Below are 17,527 nucleotides of genomic sequence, written 5' to 3'. Positions count from 1 at the left end.
TCAGGGGGCAGTAGATTGAGAGGTTGGGTCAGGGGGCAGTAGATTGAGAGGTTGGTTCAGGGGGCAGTAGATTGAGAGGTTGGGTCAGGGGGCAGTAGATTGAGAGGTTGGGTCAGGGGGCAGTAGATTGAGAGGTTGTGTCAGGGGGCAGTAGATTGAGAGGTTGTGTCAGGGGGCAGTAGATTGAGAGGTTGGGTCAGGGGGCAGTAGATTGAGAGGTTGGGTCAGGGGGCCGTAGATTGAGAGGTTGGGTCAGGGGGCAGTAGATTGAGAGGTTGGGTCAGGGGGCAGTAGATTGAGAGGTTGGGTCAGGGGGCAGTAGATTGAGAGGTTGGGTCAGTAGATTGAGAGGTTGGGTCAGTAGATTGAGAGGTTGGGTCAGTAGATTGAGAGGTTGGGTCAGTAGATTGAGAGGTTGGGTCAGGGGGCAGTAGATTGAGAGGTTGGGTCAGGGGGCAGTAGATTGAGAGGTTGGGTCAGAGGGGCAGTAGATTGAGAGGTTGGGTCAGAGGGCAGTAGATTGAGAGGTTGGGTCAGGGGGCAGTAGATTGAGAGGTTGGGTCAGGGGGCAGTAGATTGAGAGGTTGGGTCAGGGGGCAGTAGATTGAGAGGTTGGGTCAGGGGGCAGTAGGTTGAGAGGTCGGGTCAGAGGGCAGTAGATTGAGAGGTTGGGTCAGGGGGCAGTAGATTGAGAGGTCGGGTCAGAGGGCAGTAGATTGAGAGGTTGGGTCAGGGGGCAGTAGATTGAGAGGTTGGGTCAGTAGATTGAGAGGTTGGGTCAGAGGGCAGTAGATTGAGAGGTCGGGTCAGAGGGCAGTAGATTGAGAGGTTGGGTCAGAGGGGCAGTAGATTGAGAGGTCGGGTCAGAGGGCAGTAGATTGAGAGGTCGGGTCAGGGGGCAGTAGATTGAGAGGTCGGGTCAGGGGGCAGTAGATTGAGAGGTCGGGTCAGGGGGCAGTAGATTGAGAGGTCGGGTCGAGGGGCAGTAGATTGAGAGGTCGGGTCAGGGGGCAGTAGGTTGAGAGGTTGGGTCAGGGGGGCAGTAGATTGAGAGGTTGGGTCAGGGGGCAGTAGATTGGGTCAGGGGGTAGTAGATTGGGTCAGGGGGCAGTAGATTGAGAGGTTGGGTCAGGGGGCAGTAGGTTGAGAGGTTGGGGCAGTAGATTGAGAGGTTGGGGCAGTAGATTGAGAGGTTGGGTCAGAGGGCAGTAGATTGAGAGGTTGGGTCAGAGGGCAGTAGATTGAGAGGTTGGGTCAGGGGGCAGTAGATTGAGAGGTTGGGTCAGGGGGCAGTAGATTGAGAGGTTGGGTCAGGGGGCAGTAGATTGAGAGGTTGGGTCAGGGGGCAGTAGATTGAGAGGTTGGGTCAGGGGGCAGTAGATTGAGAGGTTGGGTCAGGGGGCAGTAGATTGAGAGGTTGGGTCAGGGGGCAGTAGATTGGGTCAGGGGGTAGTAGATTGGGTCAGGGGGGCAGTAGATTGAGAGGTTGGGTCAGGGGGCAGTAGATTGAGAGGTTTGGTCAGGGGGCAGTAGATTGAGAGGTTGGGTCAGAGGGGCAGTAGATTGAGAGGTTGGGTCAGAGGGCAGTAGATTGAGAGGTTGGGTCAGGGGGCAGTAGATTGAGAGGTTGGGTCAGGGGGCAGTAGATTGAGAGGTTGGGTCAGGGGGCAGTAGATTGAGAGGTTGGGTCAGGGGGCAGTAGGTTGAGAGGTCGGGTCAGAGGGCAGTAGATTGAGAGGTTGGGTCAGGGGGCAGTAGATTGAGAGGTCGGGTCAGAGGGCAGTAGATTGAGAGGTTGGGTCAGGGGGCAGTAGATTGAGAGGTTGGGTCAGTAGATTGAGAGGTTGGGTCAGAGGGCAGTAGATTGAGAGGTCGGGTCAGAGGGCAGTAGATTGAGAGGTTGGGTCAGAGGGCAGTAGATTGAGAGGTTGGGTCAGGGGGCAGTAGATTGAGAGGTTGGGTCAGGGGGCAGTAGATTGAGAGGTTTGGTCAGGGGGCAGTAGATTGAGAGGTTGGGTCAGAGGGGCAGTAGATTGAGAGGTTGGGTCAGAGGGCAGTAGATTGAGAGGTTGGGTCAGGGGGCAGTAGATTGAGAGGTTGGGTCAGGGGGCAGTAGATTGAGAGGTTGGGTCAGGGGGCAGTAGATTGAGAGGTTGGGTCAGGGGGCAGTAGATTGAGAGGTTGGGTCAGGGGGCAGTAGATTGAGAGGTTGGGTCAGGGGGCAGTAGATTGAGAGGTTGGGTCAGAGGGCAGTAGATTGAGAGGTCGGGTCAGAGGGCAGTAGATTGAGAGGTCGGGTCAGAGGGCAGTAGATTGAGAGGTCGGGTCAGAGGGGCAGTAGATTGAGAGGTCGGGTCAGAGGGCAGTAGATTGGGTCAGGGGGTAGTAGATTGGGTCAGGGGGGCAGTAGATTGAGAGGTTGGGTCAGGGGGCAGTAGGTTGAGAGGTTGGGGCAGTAGATTGAGAGGTTGGGGCAGTAGATTGAGAGGTTGGGTCAGAGGGCAGTAGATTGAGAGGTTGGGTCAGAGGGCAGTAGATTGAGAGGTTGGGTCAGGGGGCAGTAGATTGAGAGGTTGGGTCAGGGGGCAGTAGATTGAGAGGTTGGGTCAGGGGGCAGTAGATTGAGAGGTTGGGTCAGGGGGCAGTAGATTGAGAGGTTGGGTCAGGGGGCAGTAGATTGAGAGGTTGGGTCAGGGGGCAGTAGATTGAGAGGTCGGGGCAGTAGGTTGAGAGGTTGGGTCAGGGGGCAGTAGATTGAGAGGTTGGGTCAGGGGGCAGTAGATTGAGAGGTTGGGGCAGTAGATTGAGAGGTTGGGGCAGTAGATTGAGAGGTTGGGGCAGTAGATTGAGAGGTTGGGGCAGTAGATTGAGAGGTTGGGGCAGTAGATTGAGAGGTTGGGGCAGTAGATTGAGAGGTTGGGTCAGGGGGCAGTAGATTGAGAGGTTGGGTCAGGGGGCAGTAGATTGAGAGGTTGGGTCAGGGGGCAGTAGATTGAGAGGTTGGGTCAGGGGGCAGTAGATTGAGAGGTCGGGGCAGTAGATTGAGAGGTCGGGTCAGGGGGCAGTAGATTGAGAGGTTGGGTCAGGGGGCAGTAGATTGAGAGGTCGGGGCAGTAGGTTGAGAGGTTGGGTCAGAGGGCAGTAGGTTGAGAGGTTGGGTCAGAGGGCAGTAGATTGAGAGGTTGGGTCAGTAGATTGAGAGGTTGGGTCAGGGGGCAGTAGATTGAGAGGTTGGGTCAGGGGGCAGTAGATTGAGAGGTCGGGGCAGTAGATTGAGAGGTTGGGTCAGGGGGCAGTAGATTGAGAGGTCGGGTCAGAGGGCAGTAGATTGAGAGGTTGGGTCAGGGGGCAGTAGATTGAGAGGTTGGGTCAGGGGGCAGTAGATTGAGAGGTTGGGTCAGAGGGCAGTAGATTGAGAGGTTGGGTCAGGGGGCAGTAGATTGAGAGGTCGGGGCAGTAGATTGAGAGGTTGGGTCAGAGGGCAGTAGATTGGGTCAGGGGGCAGTAGATTGAGAGGTTGGGTCAGGGGCAGTAGATTGAGAGGTTGGGTCAGGTGGCAGTAGATTGAGAGGTTGGGTCAGGGGGCAGTAGATTGAGAGGTCGGGGCAGTAGATTGAGAGGTTGGGTCAGAGGGGGCAGTAGATTGAGAGGTTGGTTCAGAGGGCAGTAGATTGAGAGGTTGGGTCAGAGGGCAGTAGATTGAGAGGTTGGGTCAGGGGGCAGTAGATTGAGAGGTTGGGTCAGGGGGCAGTAGATTGAGAGGTCGGGGCAGTAGATTGAGAGGTTGGTTCAGGGGGGCAGTAGATTGAGAGGTTGGGTCAGATTGGTACCTGTCTTAACATAGACATGTACCTAAGGCTGTGGCATTACTGCTCGACCATCCAGGACAAAGGTTTTGTGTATTTGTGTGGTAGTTAATCTGTGTGTGTGTGTCCCAGGAATGTTCTACAGTGTTCCGTGAGTTTGTGTCGTTACTCAGACAGAAGTTTAGCTCCGCCTCCGGGTCGTGTGATGTCACCATCCCTGACACCAAGACACAGCTGTTCTCACGGTAACACAGACACTCATACACACTTATAAAAACACACACACCTCACGGTAACGCAAGCACACAGATGGAACATCTAATGAAAACCCACTCCTGTGCACTCCTATTGGCCGACGTGTGTTGTTGATGTCATTTAGGTTTAAGGTGTACACCTTGGAGGACATGTCAGATGAGAACACCAAGGACTCTCTCAACAGGTATGAGATACAACAATACGACTGTCTGACATGAATATAAATACATGACGACAATACGACTGTCTGACAACAATACGACTGTCTGACAACAATACGACTGTCTGACAACAATACAACTGTCTGACAACAATACAACTGTCTGACAACAATACGACTGTCTGACAACAATACGACTGTCTGACAACAATACGACTGTCTGACAACAATACGACTGTCTGTCGACAATACGACTGTCTGACGACAATACGACTGTCTGACGACAATACGACTGTCTGACGACAATACGACTGTCTGACGACAATACGACTGTCTGACGACAATACGACTGTCTGACAACAATACGACTGTCTGACATGAATACAAATACATGACAACAATACGACTGTCTGACAACAATACGACTGTCTGACAACAATACGACTGTCTGACAACAATACGACTGTCTGTCATGAATACAAATACATGACAACAATACGACTGTCTGACAACAATACGACTGTCTGACATGAATACAAATACATGACAACAATACGACTGTCTGACAACAATACGACTGTCTGACAACAATACGGCTGTCTGACAACAATACGACTGTCTGACATGAATACAAATACATGACAACAATACGACTGTCTGACAACAATACGACTGTCTGACATGAATACAAATACATGACAACAATACGACTGTCTGACAACAATACGACTGTCTGACAACAATACGACTGTCTGATGACAATTCGACTGTCTGACGACAATACGACTGTCTGACGACAATACGACTGTCTGACAACAATACGACTGTCTGACAACAATACGACTGTCTGACAACAATACGACTGTCTGACAACAATACGACTGTCTGACGACAATACGACTGTCTGACGACAATACGACTGTCTGTCAACAATACGACTGTCTGACGACAATACGACTGTCTGACGACAATACGACTGTCTGACGACAATACGACTGTCTGACGACAATACGACTGTCTGACAACAATACGACTGTCTGACAGCAATACAACTGTCTGACATGAATATAAATACATGACGACAATACGACTGTCTGACAACAATACGACTGTCTGACAACAATACGACTGTCTGACAACAATACGACTGTCTGACGACAATACGACTGTCTGACGACAATACGACTGTCTGACAACAATACAACTGTCTGACAACAATACAACTGTCTGACATGAATATAAATACATGACGACAATACGACTGTCTGACAACAATACGACTGTCTGACAACAATACGACTGTCTGACAACAATACGACTGTCTGACAACAATACGACTGTCTGACAACAATACGACTGTCTGACAACAATACGACTGTCTGACAACAATACGACTGTCTGACAACAATACGACTGTCTGACAACAATACGACTGTCTGACAACAATACGACTGTCTGACAACAATACGACTGTCTGACAACAATACGACTGTCTGACAACAATACGACTGTCTGACAACAATACGACTGTCTGACAACAATACGACTGTCTGACAACAATACGACTGTCTGACAACAATACGACTGTCTGACAACAATACGACTGTCTGACGACAATACGACTGTCTGACGACAATACGAGTCGACAATACGACTGTCTGTCGACAATACGACTGTCTGACGACAATACGACTGTCTGACGACAATACGACTGTCTGACGACAATACGACTGTCTGACGACAATACGACTGTCTGACAACAATACGACTGTCTGACATGAATACAAATACATGACAACAATACGACTGTCTGACAACAATACGACTGTCTGACAACAATACGACTGTCTGACAACAATACGACTGTCTGACAACAATACGACTGTCTGACATGAATACAAATACATGACAACAATACGACTGTCTGACAACAATACGACTGTCTGACATGAATACAAATACATGACAACAATACGACTGTCTGACAACAATACGACTGTCTGACAACAATACGACTGTCTGACAACAATACGACTGTCTGACAACAATACGACTGTCTGACATGAATACAAATACATGACAACAATACGACTGTCTGACAACAATACGACTGTCTGACATGAATACAAATACATGACAACAATACGACTGTCTGACAACAATACGACTGTCTGACAACAATACGACTGTCTGACAACAATACGACTGTCTGACAACAATACGACTGTCTGTCAACAATACGACTGTCTGACAACAATACGACTGTCTGACAACAATACGACTGTCTGACGACAATACGACTGTCTGACGACAATACGACTGTCTGACGACAATACGACTGTCTGACAACAATACGACTCTGACAACAATACGACTGTCTGTCAACAATACGACTGTCTGTCAACAATACGACTGTCTGACGACAATACGACTGTCTGACGACAATACGACTGTCTGACGACAATACGACTGTCTGACGACAATACGACTGTCTGACAACAATACGACTGTCTGACGACAATACGACTGTCTGACGACAATACGACTGTCTGACAACAATACGACTGTCTGACATGAATACAAATACATGACGACAATACGACTGTCTGACAACAATACGACTGTCTGACAACAATACGACTGTCTGACAACAATACGACTGTCTGACAACAATACGACTGTCTGACAACAATACAACTGTCTGACAACAATACGACTGTCTGACAACAATACGACTGTCTGACAACAATACGACTGTCTGTCAACAATACGACTGTCTGACGACAATACGACTGTCTGACGACAATACGACTGTCTGACGACAATACGACTGTCTGACGACAATACGACTGTCTGACGACAATACGACTGTCTGACGACAATACGACTGTCTGACGACAATACGACTGTCTGACAACAATACGACTGTCTGACATGAATACAAATACATGACAACAATACGACTGTCTGACAACAATACGACTGTCTGACATGAATACAAATACATGACAACAATACGACTGTCTGACAACAATACGACTGTCTGACAACAATACGACTGTCTGACGACAATACGACTGTCTGACGACAATACGACTGTCTGACGACAATACGACTGTCTGACAACAATACGACTGTCTGACAACAATACGACTGTCTGACGACAATACGACTGTCTGACGACAATACGACTGTCTGACGACAATACGACTGTCTGTCGACAATACGACTGTCTGACGACAATACGACTGTCTGACGACAATACGACTGTCTGACGACAATACGACTGTCTGACAACAATACGACTGTCTGACAACAATACAACTGTCTGACAACAATACAACTGTCTGACAACAATACGACTGTCTGACGACAATACGACTGTCTGACAACAATACGACTGTCTGACAACAATACGACTGTCTGACATGAATATAAATACATGACAACAATACGACTGTCTGACGACAATACGACTGTCTGACGACAATACGACTGTCTGACGACAATACGACTGTCTGACAACAATACGACTGTCTGACAACAATACGACTGTCTGACGACAATACGACTGTCTGACGACAATACGACTGTCTGACGACAATACGACTGTCTGACGACAATACGACTGTCTGACGACAATACGACTGTCTGACGACAATACAACTACTATCTGACGACAATACAACTACTATCTGACGACAATACAACTACTATCTGACGACAATACAACTACTATCTGACGACAATACAACTACTATCTGACGACAATACAACTACTATCTGACGACAATACAACTACTATCTGACGACAATACAACTACTATCTGACGACAATACAACTACTATCTGACGACAATACAACTACTATCTGACGACAATACAACTACTATCTGACGACAATACAACTACTATCTGACGACAATACAACTACTATCTGACGACATCTCTGTGTCTCTCTCTGTCTCTGTCTCTCTCTTTGTGTTCCAGTATTGAGGACGTCCACTCCCTGGTGTTGAATAATCTTATCCAGAGCACATTGGCCATGTCCAACTCTCAGATGAAATGCTGCCGATCCTTCCAGGTATACACACACACACGCACGCACGTGCACACGCACGCACACGCGCACACACACACGCACACACACACGCAATTATAGACCCAAGGAAATCAAATGTCCCTGCGTATTTACAGATCATTAAAGGTATATCAACGGTTCTAACACTGAATTCATTATTACATTTAAGGACGATGGTTGGTTATGGGAAGATGTTTAAGTTGAGAAGCATGAAAGTATTTTCTCTCTCTCTCTGCCTCTCTTTGCATCTCTCTCTCTCTCTCTCTCTCTCTCTCTCTCTCTCTCTCTCTCTCTCTCTCTCTATCCTCTCTCTCTCTCTCTTTCTCTCTCTGCCTCTCGCTGCCTCTCTACCTCTCTCTCTCTGCCTCTCTGCCTCTCTCTCTCTCTGCCTCTCTCTGCCTCCCTGTCCCCATCTCTTTTTCCGTGTCCCTCACCACCTCCCTTGCTCTCTCTCCCCCTCCCTCCCCTTTCTCCAGACCTTCCATACCTACAGTAGGTACCGTCAGGATGTTCTGTGTCAGGTGTTTGTCCAGTGCAGGAAGAAGGGATTGGTCAACAGACGAAGGATCAGTCAACTGTGTGGCCCCAATAAGAACCGTGCCCTACCCATTCTGCCCATGTCTTACCAACTGTCTCAGAGTTACTACAGGTTAGTAACACTACTACTAGTTACTACAGGTTAGTAACACCCATTCTGCCCATGTCTTACCAACTGTCTCAGAGTTACTACAGGTTAGTAACACTACTACTAGTTACTACAGGTTAGTAACACTACTACTAGTTACTACAGGTTAGTAACACCCATTCTGCCCATGTCTTACCAACTGTCTCAGAGTTACTACAGGTTAGTAACATTACTACAGGTTAGTAACACTACTACTAGTTACTACAGGTTAGTAACACTACTACTAGTTACTACAGGTTAGTAACACCCATTCTGCCCATGTCTTACCAACTGTCTCAGTTACTACAGGTTAGTAACATTACTACAGGGTAGTAACACTACTACTAGTTACTACAGGGTAGTAACACTACTACTAGTTACTACAGGTTAGTAACACTACTACAGTGTGATAACACTACTACTAGTTACTACAGGGTAGTAACACTACTACTAGTTACTACAGGGTAGTAACACTACTACTAGTTACTACAGGTTAGTAACACTACTACAGTGTGATAACACTACTACTAGTTACTACAGGTTAGTAACACTACTGCTAGTTACTACAGGTTAGTAACACTACTACTAGTTACTACAGGGTAGTAACACTACTACTAGTTACTACAGGTTAGTAATACCCATTCTGCCCATGTCTTACCAACTGTCTCAGAGTTACTACAGGTTAGTAACACTACTACTAGTTACTACAGGTTAGTAACACTACTACAGTGTGATAACACTACTAGTTACTACAGGTTAGTAACACTACTGCTAGTTACTACAGGGTAATAACACTACTACTAGTTACTACAGGGTAATAACACTACTACTAGTTACTACAGGGTAATAACACTACTACTAGTTACTACAGGGTAGTAACACTACTACTAGTTACTACAGGGTAGTAACACTACTACTAGTTACTACAGGTTAGTAACACCCATTCTGCCCATGTCTTACCAACTGTCTCAGTTACTACAGGTTAGTAACATTACTACAGGGTAGTAACACTACTACTAGTTACTACAGGGTAGTAACACTACTACAGTGTGATAACACTACTACTAGTTACTACAGGGTAGTAACACTACTACTAGTTACTACAGGGTAGTAACACTACTACTAGTTACTACAGGGTAGTAACACTACTACTAGTTACTACAGGTTAGTAACACTACTACAGTGTGATAACACTACTACTAGTTACTACAGGGTAATAACACTACTACTAGTTACTACAGGGTAATAACACTACTACTAGTTACTACAGGGTAATAACACTACTACTAGTTACTACTATAACACTACTACTAGTTACTACAGGTTAGTAACACTACTACAGTGTGATAACACTACTATTAGTTACTACAGGGTAATAACACTACTACTAGTTACTACAGGGTAATAACACTACTACTAGTTACTACAGGGTAGTAACACTACTACAGGGTAGTAACACTACTACAGTGTGATAACACTACTATTAGTTACTACATGGTAGTAACACTACTACTAGTTACAACAGGGTAATACCACTACTACTAGTTACTACAGGGTAATACCACTACTAGTTACTACAGGGTAATACCACTACTACTAGTTACTACAGGGTAATAACACTACTACTAGTTACTACAGGGTAATAACACTACTACTAGTTACTACAGGGTAATAACACTACTACTAGTTACTACAGGGTAATAACACTACTACTAGTTACTACAGGGTAATAACACTACTACTAGTTACTACAGGGTAATAACACTACTACTAGTTACTACAGGGTAGTAACACTACTACATGGTAGTAACACTACTACTAGTTACTACAGGTTAGTAACACTACTACAGGGTAGTAACACTACTACTAGTTACTACAGGGTAATACCACTACTACAGGGTAATAACACTACTAGTAGTTACTACAGGTAAGTACCACTATAGGGTAATAACACTACTACTAGTTACTACAGGTTGGTAGCACTACTAGTTATTAAATTTTAGTAACACTACTGCATGTTAGTACCACTACTACAGGTTAGTAACACTACTACAGGTTAGTAACACTACTAGTAGTTACTACAGGGTAATAACACCACTACTAGATACTACAGGGTAATAACACTACTACTAGTTACTAGGGGTTAGTAGCACTGCCACGAGTTACTAAGGGTTAGTAGCACTGCCACTAGTTACTAGGGGTTAGTAGCACTGCTATGAGTTACTAGGGGTTATTAACACTGCTACTAGTTACTATGGGTTAGTAGCACTGCCACGAGTTACTAGGGGTTAGTAACACTGCTATGAGTTACTAGGGGTTAGTAACACTGCTACTAGTTACTAGGGGTTAGTAACACTGCTACTAGTTACTAGGGGTTAGTAGCACTGCTACTAGTTACTAGGGGTTAGTAGCACTGCCACGAGTTACTAGGGGTTAGTAGCACTGCCACGAGTTACTAGGGGTTAGTAGCACTGCTATGAGTTACTAGGGGTTAGTAACACTGCTACTAGTTACTAGGGGTTAGTAGCACTGCCACGAGTTACTAGGGGTTAGTAACACTGCTACTAGTTACTAGGGGTTAGTAGCACTGCCACGAGTTACTAGGGGTTAGTAGCACTGCTATGAGTTACTAGGGGTTAGTAACACTGCTACTAGTTACTAGGGGTTAGTAGCACTGCCACGAGTTACTAGGGGTTAGTAACACTGCCACGAGTTACTAGGGGTTAGTAGCACTGCCACGAGTTACTAGGGGTTAGTAGCACTGCTACGAGTTACTAGGGGTTAGTAACACTGCCACGAGTTACTAGGGGTTAGTAGCACTGCCACGAGTTACTAGGAGTTAGTAGCACTGCTACGAGTTACTAGGGGTTAGTAGCACTGCCACGAGTTACTAGGGGTTAGTAGCACTGCTACGAGTTACTAGGGGTTAGTAGCACTGCTACGAGTTACTAGGGGTTAGTAGCACTGCTACGAGTTACTAGGAGTTAGTAGCACTGCTACGAGTTACTAGGGGTTAGTAGCACTGCTACGAGTTACTAGGGGTTAGTAGCACTGCTACGAGTTACTAGGGGTTAGTAGCACTGCTACGAGTTACTAGGGGTTAGTAGCACTGCTACGAGTTACTAGGGGTTAGTAGCACTGCTACGAGTTACTAGGGGTTAGTAGCACTGCTACGAGTTACTAGGGGTTAGTAGCACTGCTACGAGTTACTAGGGGTTAGTAGCACTGCCACGAGTTACTAGGGGTTAGTAACACTGCTACGAGTTACTAGGGGTTATTAGTAGTACTACTGCTAATTAGTAACATGGTCAAGTAATCGTAATAATATGTATTGGTAACATTGTATCAAGAGGTTTGGTTAATTCCATTCTCCCAAATTAACTTCCTGAAAATTAAATTGCCTTCTTGCAGAAATGGGTTTTCACCTGGCCTTTTCTCACCACCTCTCTCCCTCACTTCCTCCCCACTCTCCTCTCTCCCTCACTTCCTCCCCACTCTCCTCTCTCCCTCACTTCCTCCCCCTCCCCCCTCTCTCCCTCACTTCCTCCCCCTCCCCCCTCTCTCCCTCACTTCCTCCCCCTCCCCCCTCTCTCCCTCACCTCCTCCCCCTCCCCCCTCTCTCCCTCACTTCCTCCCCCCTCTCTCCCTCACTTCCTCCCCCTCCCCCCTCTCTCCCTCACCTCCTCCCCCTCCCCCCTCTCTCCCTCACTTCCTCCCCCCTCTCTCCCTCACTTCCTCCCCCTCCCCCCTCTCTCCCTCACTTCCTCCCCCCTCTCTCCCTCACTTCCTCCTCACTCTCCTCTCTCCCTCACCTCCTCCCCCCCTCTCTCCCTCACCTCCTCCCCCCCTCTCTCCCTCACCTCCTCCCCCCCTCTCTCCCTCACCTCCTCCCTCTCCCCCCTCTCTCCCTCACCTCCTCCCCCTCCCCCCTCTCTCCCTCACCTCCTCCCCCTCCCCCTCTCTCCCTCACCTCCCCCCTCTCTCCCTCACCTCCCCCCTCTCTCCCTCACCTCCTCTCCCTCCCCCCTCTCTCCCTCACCTCCCCCCTCTCTCCCTCACCTCCTCCCCCCTCTCTCCCTCACCTCCTCCCCCCTCTCTCCCTCACCTCCTCCCCCCTCTCTCCCTCACCTCCTCCCCCCTCTCTCCCTCACCTCCTCCCCCACTCTCCTCTCTCCTGTAGGTGTTTTACATGGCGTCTGCCCACGGGTCTGTGTACAGAGGTGTTTGACTTCATGCAGGCCTTGAGTGAGAATGGGACTGGAGACAACTACCCTTCCACGGTCTTCATACATGAAGGAGAGGAGAAGGAGAAAAAGAGGAGGGAGAGCAAGGAGAAAGAGAGGGGGGATGAGGGCATGGAGAGGGGGGAGGAGGTTATGGAGAGAGGGGAGGAGGGCATGGAGAAAGAGAGGGGGGAGGAGGGCATGGAGAAAGAGAGGGGGGAGGAGGGCATGGAGAAAGAGAGGGGGGAGGAGAGCATGGAGAAAGAGAGGGGGGAGGAGAGCATGGAGAAAGAGAGGGGGGAGGAGGGTATGGAGAAAGAGAGGGGGGAGGAGAAAGAGAGAGGGGAGGAGAGCATGGAGAAAGAGAGGGGGGAGGAGGACATGGAGAAAGAGAGGGGGGAGGAGGGCATGGAGAAAGAGAGGGGGGAGGAGAGCATGGAGAAAGAGAGGGGGGAGGAGGGCATGGAGAAAGAGAGGGGGGAGGAGGAGAGAGAAAAAGCGAAAGATGAAGATATGGAGACAGAAGAGAGAGGGAAGAACACAGAGAACGAGCAATTGGAGGAGAACGAGGACAACGCAGCGGAAGAACAGGTCTCGTCTTTTACCATCCATGGAGTTGAGTCTACCTCCAGGGACCCTGCCTCCGGTCCTCTCACCCAGACGGAGGAGCCTGAGTCGGGTACAGCACCCGGCCTTGACCCCTCTCTCCCTCTGGATCTCACGGAGGTGGGTTTAGTTCCCTTGTGGTTTGTAGTGTTTAAGAGGGAGATGTTTCCTCTACAAAGATGAAATGCCAGTTCAAAAACATAGCAGCAACAGTCTTCATATTAACTTCTAGCAGCAACAGTCTTCATATTAACTTCTAGCAGCAACAGTCTTCATATTAACTTCTAGCAGCAACAGTCTTCATATTAACTTCTAGCAGCAACAGTCTTCATATTAACTTCTAGCAGCAACAGTCTTCATATTAACTTCTAGCAGCAACAGTCTTCATATTAACTTCTAGCAGCAACAGTCTTCATATTAACTTCTAGCAGCAACAGTCTTCATATTAACTTCTAGCAGCAACAGTCTTCATATTAACTTCTAGCAGCAACAGTCTTCATATTAACTTCTAGCAGCAACAGTCTTCATATTAACTTCTAGCAGCAACAGTCTTCATATTAACTTCTAGCAGCAACAGTCTTCATATTAACTTCTAGCAGCAACAGTCTTCATATTAACTTCTAGCAGCAACAGTCTTCATATTAACTTCTAGCAGCAACAGTCTTCATATTAACTTCTAGCAGCAACAGTCTTCATATTAACTTCTAGCAGCAACAGTCTTCATATTAACTTCTAGCAGCAACAGTCTTCATATTAACTTCTAGCAGCAACAGTCTTCATATTAACTTCTAGCAGCAACAGTCTTCATATTAACTTCTAGCAGCAACAGTCTTCATATTAACTTCTAGCAGCAACAGTCTTCATATTAACTTCTAGCTCTGATGCTGATGTCTCTATGTTCAGTTCACACACTGTTTAATTAGCTATAATGATCACCTGTATAAGATAAAAGTACTTAAGAAATGTTATGTTAATGTAACAGTTTAACTTTAGACCGTCCCCTCGCTCCGACACGGGCGCGAACCAGGGACCCTCTGCACACATCAACAACAGTCACCCACGAAGCGTCGTTACCCATCGCTCCACAAAGGCCGCGGCCCTTGCAGAGCAAGGGGAACCACTACTTCAGGGTCTCAGAGCGAGTGACGTCACCGATTGAAACGATATTAGCGCGGACCACCGCTAACTAGCTAGCCATTTCACATCCGTTACATTAATTAAATCACGTGTTCTCTCCAGATGCTGCAGTTCCCTCTGGAGTCCCCGGAGGGCGCCACTCTGCCCTCTCTCAGTCTGATGACTCAGGGTCTGCAGTTCCCTCTGGAGTCCCCGGGGGGCGCCACTCTGCCCTCTCTCAGTCTGATGACTCAGGGTCTGCAGTTCCCTCTGGAGTCCCCGGGAGGCGCCACGCTGGCCTGTCTCAGTCTGATGACTCTGGGTCTGCTGTCAGTCCACGTCTCCATACCTGAACACATAGTGGTATTGGACAGCACCATGGTGGACAAAGACGTGGTGAAGAGGTACACACCTACACACACAGCTACACACACACCTACACACACAGCTACACACACAGCTACACACACAAACCTAAACACACAGCTACACACAGACGCCTACTCACAGACGCCTACTCACAGACGCCTACTCACAGACGCCTACTCACAGACGCCTACTCACAGACGCCTACACACAGACGCCTACACACAGACGCCTACACACAGACGCCTACACACAGACGCCTACACACAGACGCCTACACACAGACGCCTACACACAGACCCCTACGTATGTATTTGGACAGTGAAGCTAAAACATTTAACTTGGCTCTGTACTCCAGCATTGTGAAAGTGTTTCATATAGTTATCAGTATTGCATTAGGATCCTCATTAGCTGTGGCGATTGCATTAGGATCCTCATTAGCTGTGGCGATTGCATTAGGATCCTCATTAGCTGTGGCGATTTGTATTAGGATCCTCATTAGCTGTGGCGATTGCATTAGGATCCTCATTAGCTGTGGCGATTGCATTAGGATCCTCATTAGCTGTGGCGATTTGTATTAGGATCCTCATTAGCTGTGGCGATTTGTATTAGGATCCTCATTAGCTGTGGCGATTGCATTAGGATCCTCATTAGCTGTGGCGATTTGTATTAGGATCCTCATTAGCTGTGGCGATTGCATTAGGATCCTCATTAGCTGTGGCGATTGCATTAGGATCCTCATTAGCTGTGGCGATTTGTATTAGGATCCTCATTAGCTGTGGCGATTGCATTAGGATCCTCATTAGCTGTGGCGATTGTATTAGGATCCTCATTAGCTGTGGCGATTGCATTAGGATCCTCATTAGCTGTGGCGATTGCATTAGGATCCTCATTAGCTGTGGCGATTGCTTTAGGATCCTCATTAGCTGTGGCGATTGCATTAGGATCCTCATTAGCTGTGGCGATTGCATTAGGATCCTCGATAGCTGTGGCGATTGCAGCAGCTACTCTTCCTGGGGTCCACACAGAACATGAAACATGACGACATACAGAACATTACTAGACAAGAACAGGACAGAATTACATACATTTAAAATAAGACCTACACTTTCACTACTCAGCTCCCCTGATGTGAACAGAGCGGTGATTCATGAATCAGTTCACTCCTTGTTCAGTTCCCCTGATGTGAACAGAGCGGTGATTCATGAATCAGTTCACTCCTTGTTCAGTTCCCCTGATGTGAACAGAGCGGTGATTCATGAATCAGTTCACTCCTTGTTCAGTTCCCCTGATGTGAACAGAGCGGTGAATCATGAGTCTATATAAGACTGATGTGACATGGCAGGTAGTTCCATGCCATCATGGCTCTATATAAGACTGATTTGACATGGCAGGTAGGTCCATGCCATCATGGCTCTATATAAGACTGATTTGACATGGCAGGTAGTTCCATGCCATCATGGCTCTATATAAGACTGATTTGACCTGGCAGGTAGTTCCATGCCATCATGGCTCTATATAAGACTGATTTGACCTGGCAGGTAGTTCCATGCCATCATGGCTCTATATAAGACTGATTTGACCTGGCAGGTAGTTCCATGCCATCATGGCTCTATATAAGACTGATTTGACCTGGCAGGTAGTTCCATGCCATCATGGCTCTATATAAGACTGATTTGACCTGGCAGGTAGTTCCATGCCATCATGGCTCTATATAAGACTGATTTGACCTGGCAGGTAGGTCCATGCCATCATGGCTCTATATAAGACTGTGCGTTGCCTTGAATGAGTGTTTGATTTGAGGACTGTGAGGAGACCCCCTGGTAGCCTGGTGGGACACCGCTGTCCGTCAGAGATGTATGTTAGTTGATTTGAATAGACAATTCTGAATTTTTAAACATTCATATTTCTTATCAAAACAAGAAGTGATGCAATCAATCTCTCCTCGACTGTCCAGGAGAGACTGCCAGGCACACTGTTGACGTTAGCCCTCTGTGAACATGGAAGGGCAAGACATGCTGTTCCGGGGGCGGCTGCATCTCTCCTAGGTCCTCCGTTGCAGCACCTGACCACATCACTGGGCGGTAAATCGGGATAAAACTAGAACCGGCAGGACTTGTTTGGTCGACTGTGGTGTTTAGAATGCTCAGCATCTCTGTCACAGACAGACCTCTCTCCATCTTTACAACCGTTCAATCAATATGTTTTGACCGGGACAGTTTCACAGTCTAAGGTGACACCATTAAGTTT

General features: G+C 47.5%; 1 protein-coding gene across 1 annotated transcript in view; it reads left to right on the top strand.

Annotated features, from left to right (window-relative positions):
* Nucleotides 1–17,527, top strand: part of LOC139541982 (general transcription factor 3C polypeptide 1) — a 77,302-nt gene that overhangs the window by 49,217 nt on the left and 10,558 nt on the right. The window contains 8 exon segments of the mRNA XM_071346937.1: nucleotides 3,939–4,051; nucleotides 4,186–4,245; nucleotides 8,212–8,305; nucleotides 8,779–8,951; nucleotides 13,147–13,375; nucleotides 13,625–13,748; nucleotides 13,782–13,915; nucleotides 15,035–15,315. Coding sequence (XP_071203038.1) covers nucleotides 3,939–4,051; nucleotides 4,186–4,245; nucleotides 8,212–8,305; nucleotides 8,779–8,951; nucleotides 13,147–13,375; nucleotides 13,625–13,748; nucleotides 13,782–13,915; nucleotides 15,035–15,315 — 1,208 coding nt within the window.

The sequence above is a fragment of the Salvelinus alpinus genome, chromosome 2 (genome assembly GCF_045679555.1).
Source record: "Salvelinus alpinus chromosome 2, SLU_Salpinus.1, whole genome shotgun sequence".
NCBI classification, from domain to species: domain Eukaryota; kingdom Metazoa; phylum Chordata; class Actinopteri; order Salmoniformes; family Salmonidae; genus Salvelinus; species Salvelinus alpinus.
The sequence above is the reverse complement of the archived record's forward strand: the minus strand, read 5'-3'. Positions and strand labels throughout refer to the sequence as shown.